This window comes from Vipera ursinii (genome assembly GCF_947247035.1).
Source record: "Vipera ursinii genome assembly, chromosome: 3".
Taxonomy (NCBI): domain Eukaryota; kingdom Metazoa; phylum Chordata; class Lepidosauria; order Squamata; family Viperidae; genus Vipera; species Vipera ursinii.
Window position 1 is genome coordinate 68773646 of NC_139516.1, and position 19417 is coordinate 68793062.

At 38.0% G+C, this 19417-nt stretch overlaps 1 protein-coding gene across 2 annotated transcripts in view; it reads left to right on the plus strand.

Moving 5' to 3' along the window:
* Nucleotides 1-19417, plus strand: part of RAVER2 (ribonucleoprotein, PTB binding 2) — a 52919-nt gene that overhangs the window by 19308 nt on the left and 14194 nt on the right. For both annotated transcript variants that reach the window (XM_083359905.1, XM_083359906.1), the window contains exons 2-6: nucleotides 3513-3579; nucleotides 6725-7191; nucleotides 13251-13442; nucleotides 14455-14569; nucleotides 15543-15625. In XM_083359905.1, the coding sequence (XP_083216031.1) occupies nucleotides 3513-3579; nucleotides 6725-7191; nucleotides 13251-13442; nucleotides 14455-14569; nucleotides 15543-15625 (924 nt within the window). The remainder of the gene's footprint in view (nucleotides 1-3512; nucleotides 3580-6724; nucleotides 7192-13250; nucleotides 13443-14454; nucleotides 14570-15542; nucleotides 15626-19417) is intronic.

The following is a 19417-nucleotide window of genomic DNA, read 5'->3' on the forward strand; positions in this document are numbered from 1 at the left end:
AAGATGCCCTCATATTCAGGATCTCCGTTACTGACTATATAGGATAGGGATAGGCCATCTTGTCTATGACTTCCAAGCAATAAAATGTTCTTCCCAGAGACATGCATTTAGATTTCATACTACCAGTATCTAGGAAATGATTAAGTGGCAGAAATGTATTTCATCAAACTTTTGTTATTGTTATTGTTGCTATTGATTTTAATGTTGATTGTACTGGTTCCACTGCCATAAGTGGACATTTAATTATGGCAAAACTGCTCTTATATAAGAAAAAAGACAGGATGTAAAATTAATAATATGAAATAAATAAATAATACTATACATACAGTACATAAATACAGACCACAGGGGAGCACATTTTTTGAAATATCTGAAGTTAAAAAATAATCCTAACAATAGAAGTCTGGCATAACACTTGCAATTAACAAAATTTAAAATGTGCTTCTCAATCTGAATTAATACATTGTTTTAGTTTGGCATTTTATCAGTTCCTGCACACAGCCGTATTTTTGCATGTAAAAACCTAATCTCAGCTCAGGTATCCTAATCTGATCCAGTTCAATCCAATCCAATTGAAATCCAGTCTAACCCAAATACAACTTATTTTGCTAAGTAAGAAAGAAAATTAGATGATTTGTTTTCTGTGAACTGCAACTACTTTTGACCTGGTATCTCCTAAGCTTTTTAATAGATAGTTTCTATCCTTTTTCCCCCCCTGGAAATTGTTCCCCAACTTTTCCAAGTGACCTATCTTAAATGTAAGCCGTACAGCCCTTGTTTCCTCTAAACCTCAAGATCACCACCACTATCACTAATTCATTTATTATAGGTGGTTTTGTGCCATTTCAGTCAAGTGAATCTATGCAAGCTACAAAAGCAAACATGACCCAAATAACATATAATATCAAGAAACCACAACTAAATAGCAACTTTGACTTTAGGATTTCTAGTTGCTAAAACAAATCAAGAAACACATAATATCAATTTATTGTCTGTTGGCAAAAAAGGATCTGAGTAACAGTAATTATTATTTATTCTAATGGAATTTCATCAAAGAACACTAAATAGTTTTATAAAAGTAAGTCACCATTTATCAGCTGAACCATTTGTGTATTGATCTCTATAGAAGCAGAATATATGACATTAAATCTTAATTCAGTAAAGACATACTACAAGGTATACAAAGAGTTGGTAGCCAATAGACAATTCCTCTGCCCCCATTTTACAACACCCAGAACAGCCACAGAGTGCACTGTGGCAAAAGAAGAAGTTTTCAGTACTGTAATTTAATAACAGAAATAGAATAAGAGACAAAACTTCCAATCCTCTACATCTCTGATGACATGTAATAAAATCCAAGCACATATTTGTTGTTTACTGTAACTAAATGATGGGGGTCCAGATAGTCTTCTAAATCTATCTGGATGGGGGTCCAGATAGATTTAGAAGATAGTGTAATTAATCTATCAAGTAAGGATGATCTATAGTTTACTGTCTTTCCATCCCCCTGAAGTTCAGATATATGTTGAATTTCATCCTCTTCATAATCATACAAACTAACAAATATAAGAAAGATACAAATTTTGAAGTTACTGTAACATTTGAAATTTTATATTCTTGGTAGAACAGAGTGCTCTTTGTCCCACTTCAATGGAAGTTGAGTAGTAAAATCAGATCTGACTGTTCCCTAACTGGATAGACTCAATTAGATGGGTTCACAATTGGAAAATCTGAAGAACCAGCCTCACCATGGAGAAAATCTGGCCCACCCTACATAAAAAAAGATAGATGGTAAAATGGACAAAGACTAGAGAGAACTGAAACACTCTATACCACGCTGGCTGAGGAATTCTGGGAGTTGAAGTCATAAAAGGGCCAAATTTGAAGACCCCTGCCCTATACTCCCATGTAACACCTCTATTCCATGAGCTGCATTGGCTTCCAGTTGCCCTCCGGGTAAGATTCAAGGTGCTGGTAATGACCTATAAAGCCCTAAATGGCATGGGTCCGGATTACTTACGGGAGCACTTGCTGCCGGCATCAACTTCCCTTCGTCCAGTGCGCTCCCACAGAGAGGGCCTCCTTAGGGTGCCGTCGGTCAAAGAGTGTCGACTGGCGGCCCCCAGGGGGAGGGCGTTCTCTGTGGGTGCCCCAGACCTTTGGAACCATTTACCGGTTGAGCTCCGGATGGTTCCCGACCTTCGCTCCTTCCGACGTGACCTAAAAACATACTTATTTGAACAAGCCTGCCTGGTCTGATGGGTTTGGAGTATTTTAATTTTAATATTAACTGTATTAATTTTTATTGGAATTGGGCTGTATTATTTAACTCTTTTTTAACTTTTGTAGATTGTATTTTTATTGTATTTGCCCTGTACACCGCCCTGAGTGCTTCGGGAGAAGGGCGGTATAGAAATTAAATTATTATTGTTATTATTATACCATGGAAACTCATCTGGTGGATTTGCATTAGTCACTCTATTTCAGCCTGGTCTTCCAAAACTTGTAGAGGAGATAAAATGAAAGTACATTTCCAAGCTGCCTGTCTGGAGAAAAGGCAGAATGTAATTCCAATTTTAAAAAGCAATTTTAAAAAATAATGTTCCTTTTAGAATTATCTTAATATTATCAACATGACTATGCCAATTACATGAATTGCAACAAGTACACCAGTGGGTCTATATAACAATAGCAGTGCTAATTCATAATAGTACAAGTGTGATTTATATGAATTATGGACTCAGGATAAAATCAATATTTAGCTGGAAGCCTAGCCTTGCACACTGCAGCATTCAAATGTTTTTCTTTGCTGATCCTTATCAATACACTAGAGGAACAGGATGCAGATGCTATTTATTGTATTCCATGAGGATTTGCACGATACAATTAATTATAGAGGAGGAAAAATGCTTTGCAGCAGAAGAAAGTTAATAGAAATGGGAGGGATTTTTCTACTCCTATGCAGCCTTATTTCAAAATAATAAAAAACAGGTTTTCAAAATTCAATACTGATATCTCAAACGACGTTAAATTCTGGTAGCAGATGGGGTTGCCCTGTGAACATAGATGTTGGGGCAGCTAATTGGGTTGAGGTTTAATTTCATACATTTCATGAAACATGACTGGTTAAGTTTAGATTTTGAGGATCGGTATTTCTGGTATTCTCTTTCTACGAAGAACATGTAGTATAATGTAGCTAATAGAAGATATCACTGTGAGGAAATGCCTTTTGGCTCCAAAAAATTTTTTAAAAGCTAACCTTTGGCAAATGTTGGCATTTTTAAAATAAGATGTTGTGAATTCTGCTGTTCAGATGGTCCTGCATACTGTTGAATTGTGTCATGCTCATATTGATAGTTAACTAATATTTTCTGGCAGCATGTCTCCAGAATAATTTTCTACTTGGAACATTTTCAGATCTCTACGCTGAAATAAAAAGAGTCATTCTATGCTGAAATAAAAAGAGTCATTCCATTGTGTTTCTATTTAATCATGCATTGTTTTTCTTTTAGGAAATCCATGAGTTATTAAAACACTTTGAGCTGAAGTATTGTTACGTGGACAAACATAAAAGAACAGGTAAAAACTTGCAATGTAATAGTTATTCTTAATAGATGTGGCTATTCGGGTTAATTTTAGATCTCACAATTTAATAACAATTTAAATTGTTATATTAAATTGTTGCTTCAGTGTGTTTATGTGCGTGTCAGAAACCGACATTTACATTTCTTTCCTGCACACTGATTCTTTTCTTAATATTCACAAATCATATTGTACTAGTTTGTTTGAATAATAATGACAAACTGAAAAAGGTGCCTGGGAATTGTAGTATATGAGAGGAAAATAGGTTCAAATTATAATTTTCAGAATTAGAGTCAGCTTAATATGATTAAATCTGAAGTTATATTATTACATAAACATAAAGAGATTTATAATTACTACTTTCTATTTTGGATTTGAAAGGGGTTCAGAAATGTTGGAAACCCTATATTTTTTAAATTAGGGACAAATTTTCAGCCTATAGTGTTTATTCTACTAGGGGACAGTTTTCATAATTTAATTGTTCGGTATCAATAACCTGAATGTGCAAAGTGATCACTGAAGAGGAAATGCTACTAGCAAATTATTATTGATTAAATTTATATAGCTGCCCATCTCACCAAAGGCAAATCTTTCCTCTAAATTAATGTCTCATTGAACTTTGTAAGTACTAGACTATTAGTGTGTACTATCAATGAATTTTAATCTTTGTTTAAAAAATTAATGAGTGACAATCAAATTTGAAGTGCTCTTGCATTATTGATACATGAGAATAGAATTTAATGATGGTTAAAATTGTTTAGGGGTTTTGCAGTTTTGAGGCAACAACTAGTTGAAACTTAGGAGAGTTGTAGAACAGAACTTCTGAAGTGCAACTTGCTGCCTACCATTGTTATAATTATGGTGGGTAACTTAACCATCAAAATTAATTGACACTATTTTTGTAAACTGTCCTCGTTGATTTTGTGTATAATACTATGAGTAAAAAATTACTTGAATCTGTTTGTATGGGATGATATTCGGTGTCAAGGCCAACTTCTACAAAGGTCCTCCTTCTCTTCCTCCTCTCTTCCTTCTGTCAGACGTTTTTTAACTCCTCTCCAGGGGACACAATAGATATCAGGGATGGTATTTTATAGGGATGTAACAGAAATGGAGAATTGTTTGACACTGAAAACCTTGCCTATAATCCAAAATATGCTGCCTGATTTGGAGTGATTCTTCTATCCCATTGCATTTCCATGACCTAGAGCAAATAAATCAAGATTGTATATAAATTGTATAGTTCAAGGGTCGGGAACCTTGGCTCTTTTATGACTTGTGGACTTCAACTCCCAGAATTCCTGAGTCAGCATGGCTGGTTCAGGAATTCTGGGTATTGAAGTCCACAACTCATAAAAGAGCCAAGGTTCCCTACCCCTGGTATAGTGGTTAAGGCATCATTCTAGAAGCCAAGATACTGTGAGTTTGAGTTCTGCTTTAGGTACAAAGACTGACTTCAGGTCTGTCACTTTCAGCCCTATGAAGGACTCAACAGCAAACCACTTCTGAAAAACCTTGCTGAGAAAACTAGGGACTTATCCAGACCGTCTCCAAAAATAAGACATGATTAAATAGAAGGGGGGAAAAGTGTTTTCCGGGATAAGGATTGTGTTTGGTCTTTGATTGACATATTGAGGATTAAGTATAAGAATGTGAATAGGATAAAAATAAATAAATTAGATTAAATAATATTAATATGATTGCTTGTTGGCTGTTCTTAAAACATTAAAACTTGATTAGAACTTAGAAGACCTCCAGAATTCAAAGGTAGTAATCTAGACTAGGAAGCTGAATGAATTGTGTATTGCTGTCAAAATAATTATGGATGTGCCCACATAGCTGTTATGAGCCTTTATTAAAAGAATTACTTCCTATGTTTTTGAAATGTTCTTATGCTACATATCCAGAATATCATTTTAGTTATTACTTTGAAAGGACTTAGAGGGGTTGGTTGCACAGCTCCGATATAAGTAACATGCCTTTCATTGTAACCAGTTCCTCTATGAGTCTTCCAGTTATATTTTATTTAGTAAACCTCTCGAGTAGACTTGAGGATAGTATAACCTTTGATTATTCAGGCTTGAAAGAAGATGTTAACATTCCTGATTCTCAGTAGTATCGTCTTACCATTCTATTTTGCTTCCACTTGCGTTTTAGTGTTCAGTAGAAACAGATGATTAATAGGCATGCTGGAATAAAAGATGTTTTTGGTTTTAAACAATAATCCTGCAACCAGAGCTTCCCGGAATTGAATTTCAGGAAAAGTCTATCGAAATGTGATATGTCGGCAATAACTTTAAAAGGTTATATGTGCTAGACAACACTTTCACCTTCCAATGACATCATGCCAATTTTTAACCAAATGTAAGAAGGAGTAATGTAAACCTGAGAGGAATGAACACACGTTACTGTTAGTTTAGGATCTGGTTTATTCCCAGAATTTGCCTGGCAGTATTAAAACATATGAATATAATTTTATTTTAAAGATCAACATTGTTTATACTTTGATTGTAAAATGTCATGTCATAAAGCTGCAAATTGTATGGTTTTGGCCAATACAGCAGTCATATAAAAACATTTTCTTTCCTTCTTTCCTACTGTGCCACCCCATCCCATATATATATCCCATGAATTTGAACTCAAGGTGGTTCCAGGAAATGATGGGAAGAGTAGCAAATCCTGAAAAAAATCCAATGGAAGAGGATCCATCTGATCCGAGTTTCTACTCTTTAGTGAAAGAAAATGGCTAATATCGTGAATTTGTCATATTGATTTTAAATTAAGAAAAAAAATACTGTTACAGATTTACATGTTATGCTTCTGTATATATTGGAATATTGTGCTTTTCTTAGTCCAGGAGCAAACAAAATGTTTGTGTCGGCACAGTTGAGGGTTAAAAAAAAAAACAAAAACCAGAAGAAAATAACACTACCTATCCTAAGTGATAATTGCTGAAATGGAGAATGCAGGGGAATGTGTTTGTGTGTATGTAATAATGTATGAAAGGATTGTGAAACAATATCAGTTTCAAGGCACCTCGGGCTTAGAAATCACAAGGCTTGATAGTTCTCACGATCTTAAAATCTGCCCAACCCAGTCACAGAGTTTATTTGAAAGTTTTGTCTGATTTGCTGTCTTTCAGCTTTTGTTACTCTGTTGAATGGGGAGCAAGCTCAGAGTGCAATCCGGCTATTTCACCAACATTCCCTTCGAGGAAAAGAAATATCAGTGCAGCTTCAGCCAACCGATGCCCTGCTCTGCATTACCAATTTGCCCCCTTTCTATACGTTGCAAGAGTTTGAAGAGCTAGTGCGACCTTATGGCAATGTTGAGAGACAGTTCTTGGTATACAGTGAAGTCACAGGCTATTCCAAGGGCTATGGTTTTGTGGAATACATGAAAAAGGATTCTGCAGCAAAGGCTAGGTTGGACCTTCTCGGGAAGCCATTAGGTGGAAATGTCCTTTTTGCACAATGGATGGATGCTAATCAAATAACTCCAGAACTCCTACATTCAAAGTGCCTTTGTGTGGAAAATCTTCCTGTAGACTATACTGGTGATGATCTCTTGCAAAATTTCTCAACTAAATATAAACCTGTGTTCTACCAAGTAAGTAAAATGCTTTGTCTTCAAAGTAAAAGCTGTTTTCACAGATGTTATGATTTAATGGCATAGCATGGACTTCCCTTGATTTTCAGATTAATATGGTCACATTAATGAGGAGTTATATATTTGTAGCTCTAGGCAGTATTTATTAGATCTGACAATGATTGCCGTCTACAAGTCACCTGGGAATTACATAAATGAATATCTCAACTAATATGTTATTGTCATAATAATAATTTATTTAAACATATATAAAATTGCTATTCAACGGAAACGTTAGGAACTTTTAAAAACTAAATTTAGGAATATCTAAAGTTCTGAGGGATGGAGTAGGAAAAAAGCTTCATTATATCAAAATATTACATTTGCAAAACTTGCATTCTTTTTTAAATTTTATTATTTAATTTTTAAAATTTATTTTTGGCTCTCAGTACCGCACAAAACTGTACAATGGTGCCGTCTGCCTAAAAAGTTATTGATCTCTTCCTTAAAATACAGTAACAGACTATGCATTCCCATTAAAAAAGTACTGGAAATCATAGCTGGAAGTTTTCCCATCCAAAGTGAGTGATGGAAAATGCTAGATTAGAAAAACCAAGAGTTTATGTCTATTGAGGGCAGTTCCTACACATAGCCAGTTGTTTTTCCAATGTAGGCATGTGATCTTTTCTCAGTTCTTACAATAGAATATTTTTTATTGCAGCTAATGTTTTGTTAATAAATTATCTGGTTAGGGACAAACAATTTGAATTAGGGACATAAATATTATTCTTTTTATTGCAGTTCAATATTAAGGGTTAACAAGTAACAAATCAAACTCCCATTTATAAACAGGTTGGATGTGACCTGGCTTTGATTTACCAGAAAAAGGAATGCTATTTATTGTATAACCACTTGGAATACCACATACAGTTCCATTCCCATGACTCAGAAACTTTTCTTCAAAAACCTAAAAAGATGCAGAAGGAGGCTAAATGTTAAGCATAAGAAATTAAGACTAGACTATGACGTGAAATTAAGTGCACTTTGGAGAAAAAAAAAGAATGAGCTTATTCATAACAAGTGCTGTCCAAAGAAACTGAATGTTTCATTGAAATTTAGGAAACTCAGGATAAATTATGGAGACGTGCATCTTGATCAGGATAAGTTTTTGAAGCAGTGACATTTACAATTACAAAGCATAGTGATCGAAATATTCGTGGAAGATAAGGCACTGGTAGTCGCTAGTTTTAATGTCTACTTATTGCCTTCCAGAAATGGAGGCAATATACCTCTCAGTGCCAATTGTTGGGGAACAGTGTAGAAAGATGTCTCTGCTCTCATGTTGTGCTTGTGTTCTTTCCAAAGACATCTACTTGGCAACTGTGGGAACAAAATATTGGACTAGATAGACTTTCATGTGATCCAGCTGTCTTTGCTCTTCTTCTGGCATGTTGCAAGATACTTATCGTAACTGTCCTTTCAGCTGCAGGCTGTGTTATTTCACAGTTGTTATTTTTCTAAACATTATTCTGATTTTGTTTATACATAGTGTTTTGTTCTGTGGCAGAATGTTATTATCCGAGGCTATATTCTGCATTTGTTCCCAGTAATATTTTACTTGTGGATCTATTTTGGAACGATCCTAGTGACTAGCATTGTTTTCAAGGAACTTTCATCCACTTTGACAAGGTTTGCACAGGTGGATTATACCTATTTATGTTTTTATATTGTTCTAGAGAGAGTTTATAGGACAGAGTGAACAGCTGCTACTTGTTTATCAAAGGGGGAAAAGTTCTCGGTTGGCATGAAATGAGTGCTGCTAAGCTCCATATTTCCTGTGGGGGTTGAGCAGATGAAGATTCTTTAAGACCTTTTCAAAGTGATGGATAAATAAATTGCTGTGATTGCCAGTTATGGACTGGCAATATCAATATAAATATTGACACTTTTCATCTTTTTCTCTTGCTAAATACTGAAACGGGAGGGGGAGCACACTTTTGAACAATGTCTGCCTTTATTAGTTAATTACATAAAAACAATGCCATTCACACTTTCTTTGGAAACAGAATGGAATAGAAAAAATCCAAAAGAGGATTTGCACTTTCCATGAGGAAAAATTTAAGTACAATACTCTATATCAGGGGTGTCAAACTTAATTTCACTGAGGGCCGCATCAGCATTGCGGTTGCCCTCAGGGGGCCGGGTGGGTATGGCCTGGGTGGGCGTGGCCTACTGGGTGGGCGTGGCTAGAGTACGTATGGCCTACTGGGTGGGCGTGGCCAGCTCTACATCGTTCGCATCAAGGGTGCCTATGGGGGCCTGGGCAGGAGTGGGACAGATCTGGGGGTCTCTGGCAGAAGGAAGGCTCTGGGCCAGGGCCAAGGCAGTGGGGGCTGTTCCCTCACTGTTTCCAGGATGGCTTCGCGGGCTGCATGAAACCACTTCGCGGGCCGGATCCGGCCCCCGGGCCTTGTGTTTGACATGTCTGCTCTATATGCATGTTAAAAACATATTTATACCTTTATGTATAAATGATGGCTCAGTGGTTAAAGATTAGGTCAGTTCGAGACCTGAGAGCCGCACGACAGGGTGAGCTCCTGTTACTTGCCCCAGCTCCTGTCAACCTAGCACACGGGATGGCAACCCGCGGCTCTGGAGCCACATGCAGCTCTTTTAGCCTTCTCCTGCGGCTCCCAGTCATCCTCCACCATTTGCAGAGAGACAGAGAGGCACTTGTGCTTCTCTTCTCTTCTCTCTCTCTTTCTCTCTCTGTCTCTGTCTCTGTCTCTCTCTGTGTGTATGTGTGTGTGTCTGTGTATGTGTGTGTAAAAAAAAGAGAGTGGCCTCACGCTGTTCTCCAACAAGCTGACAAGCTTATTGGACAGGGCTCCTGCCTTTGCTGCATCTCGTTTCAGCAGAAAGCAGCATCTCTCTCTCTCTCTCTCTCTCTCTCTCACACACACACACACACACACACACACACACTCACTCACACTCACACTGAGTGGGGGAAGAGGACTGTCAGACCAAGGGCAGGAGAGCCAGCCCAATAAGAATGTGTGTCAGCTTGTTGGAGAACAGCGTGAAGCCAGCTTGCCAAGTGAGCAGAAGATCAGAGAGAAGGAGAGAGAGGGGGGGAGAGAGAAAGAGGGAGGGAAGAAAGAGGGAGAGAGAGGGAAGGAGAGAGAGAGAGAGAGAGAGAGAGAGAGAAAACTCATGCACAGCAGCCTCTATTTCTTTTTAATTAAACTTTTCAATCAAGTTCCCCCCCCCCCACACACACACACAAAATTTTTGCAGCTCCCACTGTTTTCTTTTCTCTGGGAAACGGGTCCAAGTGGCTCTTTGAGTATTTAAGGATGCCAACCCCTGACCTAGCAGTTTGAAAGCATGTTTGAAAGCATGCAAATGCATGTAGATAAATAGGTACCATTTCAGTGGAAAGGTAATAGCGTTCCATATGCCTTGCATGTAGTCATGCTGGCCACAAGACCACGGAAATGTCTTCCTGGCTATCTCAGCTAAGAAATGGAGATGAGCATCCCTAGAATCAGACACGACTGGAAATCTTAATGTTTACTTTAGGAAACAACCAATACAACATGGAAAAGTATAGCCTGCTATCCACATGCAGTCTGACAATAATAGGCAATTTCTCGAGCACCACATTCTTTCTTGTGCTTTTTTTATTACAAATGAACCTCAAAGAGCTTTTAGGTAGCCTTCTGTTGTTCGTTCTTAGATTGATCAGACTTTCTTCCAAGAATATGGGGTTGCTCCAGAATTGAACTTCTAAAGTGAGCATATTTAATATGCAATAGGGAGGGAGGGGAAAGGAGAATAAATGTGCATGCCTTGCTTCTTTGGTATCTCCACCCTTTCCCGTACATAGGGGTGAGAGACAGGCTGAATTTCTAACTATTTTCAAGTGTAGCGATTCCCGTGGGAAAAAATGAAAGCATCAGCAAGGAGTAGTAAGGCGAATATGAAATGGGGAAAGCTACCGAAAGGGCGGGGGGGGGGGGGGGGAAGGACACTGATATTATTCATAATCACTTTCCTAGATATTATTTTTTCTTTTTTCATTTTTGGAGAAAGATACGAAATATAATTTCATTAACTACACGTATGTTTATGAGTTCCTTGCACATAGACATAGAGAAAAGGTGAAAGAATACAGTGAGATTTATCTCCAGGAAACCGAATGCGCAGTTGCAGCATTATTGCAAATTAGTCTTTGACCAGGAGGGAAATTATCCTTAAACCTATATCTAAGAAAGAGCAAGAAATATGAGTATCCGTTAGCTCTCGCGTTCTGTGTCTTCTCTCTGGTTCAAAAGGATACTAGTTTTCTTAATAGCATGTGTCTTATCAGCACTTTACTTGGGAGGGGGAGGGGCATCAAGGGGAAGGAGTGCAGTTATAGATTACCAAGAAGCTGGTCACATGACTTCACGGAATTTAACTTGTTTTTACTGTCTTGTTTCCACCAAAAAAACAACCCACGCACCTGCTCTTTGTTTGCTTGTTCTCTTCTTTACACTTCTATGCATCTTCTGTAACCAATAGGCTTATATGATTCTGCTGCTTAACTAGCATAGTACCTACAGCAGGGGGTAGGCAACCTCGGCTCTTTTATGACTCATGGACTTCAACTCCCAGAATTCCTGAGTCAGCATAGCTGACTCAGGAATTCTGGGAGTTGAAGTTCATGAGACATAAAAGAGCCGAGGTTGCCTAACCCCTGACCTACAGGAATATCTATGGGATTGCTTACTCCAGTAATATCTGCTAGTCTGATAAGATCAGATAGAGTGCGGTCCCAAGGAACGATACCTCCAGAGACTCATAGAAACAAGCTTTCTCAATTTGATGCTCACCTTCTGTGGAAGAAGAGCCCAGCCAGACACTGCAATGGCCTTTTTTCTATTGATTTTCCTAGAGGCCATTAAAATGTGTTTATTGCATTAGACCTTGGAGATTTGAAAAATGTGAGCTTTCTGCTTCTGGCTGCAGAAGGTTTCCGTTTTTTTGGCTAACCGAATTGGTTTTATTTTGTTTAGTGTTCTCAATATGTACAGTATGGATTGACAGGCTTTGTTTTAATGGTATTGTTTTAGCCTCACTAAGATAAATGTGTAACTCAAAGTCGCTTGTAATTGGAACAGTTTATAAGCCCAGAAAAAAATGAGAACATGGTTTACCTGCGTTCATTTCAAAGTTCATAAAGCAGAGGCACATGATGCTGATCTTAAAAAGACTGCAGTTTGACATGATCACCAAGTGATGCATCCAGGCACCATATCCAGTGAAACATTTGTCTATATAGATTTATTGTTCTCTGGCAAGATAAATTATCTTCCCTACCGAATGCAAACATATTTGAGTATTTAGATTCTGGTAACTGTTGGGGAGATGTTGAGGACCCAGATTGTTGGGGGCAATAAGCTGACTTTATAATAATGCCGCTTGGGGCCCCCCGAAAGCCCTAATAAGCAGGCATATACATAGAATGAAGGCTATTGCTAAGCACATTGATTTGTGCTTAGATTGTAAGCCGCCCTGAGTCTTCGGAGGAGGGCGGGATATAAATGGGATTTTTTTAAAAAAAGATGCTTCACCTGTAATGCTATAAAAGGAAACAAACAAAACCTATACCTTGCACAAGAATGCATGTAGATATTAAAACTAATCAAGTAAAATTTAATTGCGTTTCATGCTTTTGGATAAGAAAGTGTGTCAATACGATTGCGTTTAAAAGTCAGTAGTACGTATTTCATAGTAAGAATAATATTTCAAGGAAATATATGCTCATCATTACAAAGTTGTTCCTAATTTAATTCTGTTTCTTAGTGCTGCATAACCGCCAAAAAAAAAATTATAGGACAGGGTATTCATAAAATGGGCAGTATCTATTGTTTCTGTGTGTAATTTATTATCCTTAGTATATTAGATTAAGTTTTGATTAAGGAATGATCTGCATGTTAATTTATTTCATTCAAGACATACAGGTTATACACAGTTGGAACAGCTGAAACAGAACAGACTTCTTTTCATTGTGTTGTGAAATGTCCTTTCAGCTTGCTCAGGATGAAGACAGCTCTGTTGGTGGCTTTGCAGTAATTGAGTATGAGACAGCAGAACAAACAGAGGAAGTGGAGCAAAGCACAGATGGTTTGACTATCAACGAAAAAAGAGTCCACGTGTCTTATTGTGCTCCTGGAGTTCCGGGCCTCAGTACTCTTGCTACACTTATAGCAGCACAACGAATGGTAAAAATGTTTGGACTGTAAAAGCAGACACATTTATTACATTACTTATATATGGATATTACCACGCTTATGTGTAGCCCAAAGTTAATGGATCTGTGATTCAGGTTTTGTTTCCGTGTGGATTTGTGACTTTTCTGTGTTTGATGGTCTCTAGGAATGTAAAATTTGCTCTGTGTATGCATCAGATTATTTTTCTTTTATCAGTTTCTTCTGAGACAGATCTATGAATTGCTCTTGCAAACTGGACTAGATGACCTCCAAGGTCCCTTCCAACTTTATATATTATTATTATTACTGAGCAAAAGGCAATCTGTTCCTCTCCATATCCTGACAACATTTGCCTTTCTGGTCTGGGTTTAGCTGCATTTACCATTATACTTTGTCCCTATGGTTTTATTTATTTATTTTAAAAAAAATTTATGCTACCCAGAATCACTTTGGATAGTGAGATGGCTGGCGTATAAATTTAATAAAAATAAATAAATATGAGATCCAATTTGGTGGAGTGATTAAGGCAGAGTAAAGCAAGAAGACTGCTTCCTGCAATCTGGACTCTTTGTTCTTCTTAATGCTCTTAAAGATATATTGGATTTCCATGATCAACCGATCTGAGGAGATCAACTTAGTCTTGTAAGACTCCTGTTAATAAATACCAATGTTAAGCGCTCAGGTCCAGGATCTGTTTCTTCCCCTTTCTGAAAATAAGGAGTCTTCTGGGATTTTGCCTTTCTCCAGGACTTTGCAAAGATTACAGAGAATGGTTCTGCAATTAGCCATGTCAGTTTTACTTCTCCCCCCCCCAATCCTCTTTGTGTAATGAAATGTTGAAAATTGAAAGCTTTCCATGATTCTATAAAGCCTTCATCTATCCTAAGATATTTTTTTTGCCACTGCTGATTTTGGATTTTCTCATTGCTATTTTGAGCTGTTTGTGCACAAATGAATGAATAGATATTAATATCCTTCTTTTATTGTGAAACTCAGTTTCCTTTTAATTTCTCCTTTATTCAAGATGAAAAACAATCAAAAAGGGTTACTTCCAGAACCAAATGCTGTGCAAATCATGAAAAGCTTAAATACTCCAGCCATGTTGCAGATGTTGTTACGGCATCAGGTGCATGGATGTGGTAAGCTTTGATATATATGTATATATATTCTGAAATAATTTAGAATTCCCATTATACATTAATTTCATAAAATAAACAGCTTTGGAGGGGAAGAAACCAAAGCAGTTACAGACCTTTTCTGTTTTTCCATTTTTTAAAAAATGTATTTATTTACTATTGATCTCAAATAACTTGAAGTTTTGGAGTGCATTCCCACTGACTGAGTGTGGAAAATCTGAACTCATCTCAGATGATATTGAAGGATTTACAGGGGACTTACAGATAAAATATAGGCAGACCTGAGCCCTGGGTTTTTGTTTTTGTTTTTTTTTTGCCCTAAAGAAGGAGTCCTTTGTCTCATAGGCACCTTACTAAACCTTCTTCCAAAAGCTGTGTGAAGTTCTTAGTTATTCCTATATTGGAATAAGACACTATATGGAAATAATACACTTTTACAAAGTTTGAAAATTAAAAATGAAGCTATCATTTGGGCCTTAGAAATTAGCTATAAAGGTACAGAAGATAAATTATATGTTGCTGAAGCTATAATTATGAGCAAAGCTTGCAGAATTCACTTTTTTGTTTCAGTTTCAAAAAAAGCTTTTTTGGGGAGCAGCAATAAATAGTGCATCATTTTATCCATGTCTCCAGCTTTTAATATGTGTATCCTTGAAAATTTGGGAATTTAGGAAAAAGTTATACCTTATCTTCCTGGCAAAAGCCAAACTTAAATTGTACCAAAGTTGTCTATAAAACTTTCTACATTATTTCAACATTATTGTGTCCATGAATTTTGCACTGCCATAGAAACAGTGAGAATGGTTTATAGTGTCTGCCATCTTAGACAAAAACAGCAACTCTGCTGAAGCTCAGCTTATCTTATTGCAAAAGATAAGTCCTTTAAAATAACGTTTAGCTATTCATACATTATCTTAACATAGGCATTATAAGTAAATTAATGGTAAATCTGGTTATATTTTTTTTCCTAAAATAGTCCTAGGAGCTCCCATGAATGTGTCTCACCTTGTAAATCCATCAATCGGTCCAGCCTTTTTGCATTTGAATAAAGTTCATCAGGTATGTTTATAGATAACATATATTGTTGAAGCAGATGTGTGATAAGAGTTAGAATTTTAGTGTATTATCATAATAATAGCAATAGGAGGTAATTAGATGCTCCAGTATGAAATGCTAAATTATTACAGTATTTTTCTTGACTGTATTTATCTTGATTGCAACATCTGTTTTATGTATTCTGAATTTTAGTTTCTAGAATTTGCTCCCCAGAGAGCAAAGAGACAGAACATGATCTGGATTTCCATATTAAACTAACAAATACAAGAAACACCTGAGAAGTGGTTATAAACAACTAAACCGAATTATTGATTTACCTCTGTATTATATTTGTGCTCTTTCTAGGTTGAAGTAAAAAAAACATTATATGTAACAGAAACCATACTGCTAAGGTTATTATTTCAGCACCTTACTTGCATTTGACATGCCTTATACTATAAATAACCTTTTTTAAAAAAATTGTAGTAGAAAAGAAGATTTCTGGTGTTAAAGAGATCTAAAAAACTGAAGTTAGCTATTATGTCATCGGCTATATTATTTTCATAGCACTCTTGTGATACCTTCAGAGAAAGATTTTACTTTTATACTTAAATACTGGGAAACATGTTACTCGGATTGCCCATAATTGGCCAAATAAGTGCTTTGCCATAGCGTTAGTTTGAAAGTATGTTTCAACTATGCATGAGACACCTGCTATGCTTTCAGATGGTGTTGGAATCAAATTCCTTACCAATCCCAGACAACAGGCTCAAATTTTTACACTCTCTATTTGACTCTTTATTTTTTAAAAAGAGTAGACAAAGAGGGGGGGAAAATGAATATTTTGAAAATCAAAATAGTTGATCTAGATGCTAAGATCTATTTTCTTAATCCTTATTAACAAAGATGCAGAATATTAAATAATTAGAGCAAGTTTGGTCTAGTGATCAAGGTGCCAGGCTAGACTCTGGGAGAGTGTGAGTTCTAGTTCTGCCTTAGCTAGGAAAGCAGCTGAGCGACTTTGGGCCAGTCACTCTCATTCTCAGCCCAACACACCTCACAAGGTTGTTGTTGTTCTGGGGAAAATAGGAGAAAAAAAGTGTGTTGGATAGGTTCGCTGCCTTGAGTTATTTGTAAAAAAATAATAAAAGTGGGATACAAATAAACAAAAACAAACAAATAGATAAACTTGTTTTCAAGATTACGTAGTGACATAGTAGATCAGGGGATGTCAAACTCAATTTCATTGAGGGCCGCATCAGCATTGCAGTTGCCCTCAGGGGGCCAGGTGGGTATGGTCAGGGTGGGCGTGGCCTACTGGGTGGGCGTGGCTAGAGTGCGTATGGCCTACTGGGTGGGCATGGCCAGCTCTACATCGTTGGCATCAAGGGTGCCTATGGGGGCCTGGGCAGGAGTGGGACAGATCTGAGGGTCTCTGGCAGGAGGAGGGTCTCTAGGCCAGGGCCAAGGCAGTGGGGGCCGTTCCCTCACTGTTTCCAGGATGGCTTCACGGGCCGCATGAAACCACTTCGCGGGCCGGATCGGGCCCCCGGGCCTTGTGTTTGACATGTCTGTAGTAGATAATGTACTTACCTAATAATGTAGAGGGTATTTTTCCTTAATCTCGAAGAGAGCTACCCATAGACTGCTACCCCAACCTTGATCTTGCTGAATTTTGGCAGCAAAGTAGTTTTCTTCCAGCACCATCTTTTGGGGATTAAAAACTTTTTTTAAAAGAGGGGGGGGAGAGAATGGGATTCAAAGGACTCTAGGAAATGAAATGCTTCCCATGTAATCAAACTCTTCCAACCTCAAATCCATTGGAAAAAGAACAAAAAGCTTTTGTCCTGCCTCTTCTGGTAATGTCAAAACATTAGAAAGGTACTAGGTGACAACTAGTTGGAAGTTGCAGTCTCTGACATAGACGAAGTTTTGCTGGTTTAAACTTATAAAACAGGGATTTCTCTGGTTATTTTTAATAATGGATTGAATCTTTTGTTTCTTCAGTTGCATATATTTGGGAATAGATGGTGTAGCTAACTTAAAAAGTAGTTCCCCTCAAATTATTATGCCCACGTTGTTTTCCTAGCACTACAGGTAGACCTTTGACTTTACGACCACAATTGAGCCCAAAATTTCCTTTGTGAAGCAAGGCCATTGTTAAGTGACTTGTGCCCCATTTTTTTACTTTTTTTTTTGCCACAGTTCGTATGCAAATCAGTGCAGGTGTTGAGTGAATTACGCAATTGTTAAGTGAATCTGCTTTCCCCTATTGACTGCTTGCTGGGAAGGTTGCAAATGCTGATCACATGACCCTAGGACAATGCAGCTGTCATAAATACATGCAGGATCATGTGAATACGTGACCACGGGGATGCTGCAATGGTCATAAGTATGAAAAACGGTCGTAAGTCCCTTTTTTCGGTCCATTGTAACTTTGGTCATTAAATGAGTGGTTGTAAGTTGAGGACTACCTGTAAATCAAAAGTGGTTTTCCTGGCCACCTTCTGGTTTATTTTTTCAAATGACCGGTCTAGCTTACAGACCCGGTATTTATTGGTAGTCTCCCATCTAAATAAAAACCAGCACTAAACCCTATTTAACTTCTTATCCTGGACATGGTCAGTCAGTTTCTAACACTTGTTGAAAAACAGCTCGTTTAAATTTTTAGTTATTTACATTTATATCCATCCTTTGAAATAGGAAGGCATTAATATTAATTAATTAATATTCAAATTAATCAATATTAATTATTTTTATTTATTTATTTTAATTAAATTTCTATAACGCCCTATTCCCGAAGGACTCAGGGCGGTTTACAGGGCAGAATAAAATACAATATAAAAATAATATAGAATTAAAATACATTAAATTAATTAAGCCCAATTAAAACATTTAAAAAGCTAAAACCCCTTCAGTCCAGGCCTGATAGATCGAAAAACCAGGTTTTCAGGTCCCAGCGAAACGAACGCAGATCGGGGGCGGTCCTAAGTTCCATGGGTAGATCATTCCAGAGGGCAGGCGCACCCACAGAGAACGCTCTTCCCCTAGGAATAACCCGCCGGCATTCCCTAACTGGCGGTATCCTGAGAAGGCCCTCCCTGTGGGAGCGCACGGGACGAAGGGAGCTTGATGCTGGCAGCAGGTGTTCCCTCAGATAACCCGGACCCAAGCCATTAAGGGCTTTATAGGTCATCACCAGCACCTTGAATCTCACCCGAAGGGCAACCGGAAGCCAATGCAGCTCGCAGAGTAGAGGTGTTACATGGGAGTATCGGGAAGCCCCCATCACAACTCGCGCGGCCGCATTCTGCACCAGTTGAAGCCTCCGAGTGGTCCTCAAGGGCAGCCCCATGTAGAGAGCGTTGCAGTAGTCTAAATGGGAGGTCACGAGTGCATGAGTGACTGTGCGTAGGGCATCTCGGTCCAGATAGGGTCGCAACTGGCGCACCAGGTGAACCTGGGCAAAAGCCCCCCTGGTCACGGCTCATATATGATCTTCTAAACTGAGCTGTGAATCCAGGAGGACGCCCAAGTTGCGAGCCCTATCAACGGGGGGGTAACACCTCACCCCCCCATAGTTAACGATGGACAAAACTGGTTTTCCCGAGATGCCGGTATGCATAGCCACTCAGTCTTGGCAGGATTGAGTCGGAGCCTGTTTCTCCCCATCCAGACCTGAACCGCCTCCAGGCAACGGGACATCACATCACTGAGTTGGTTCGGGGTGGAAAGAAAAAGTTGGGTATCATCAGTGTACTGATGATACCCCACCCCGAAACCACGAATGATCTCACCCAGTGGCTTCATATAGAT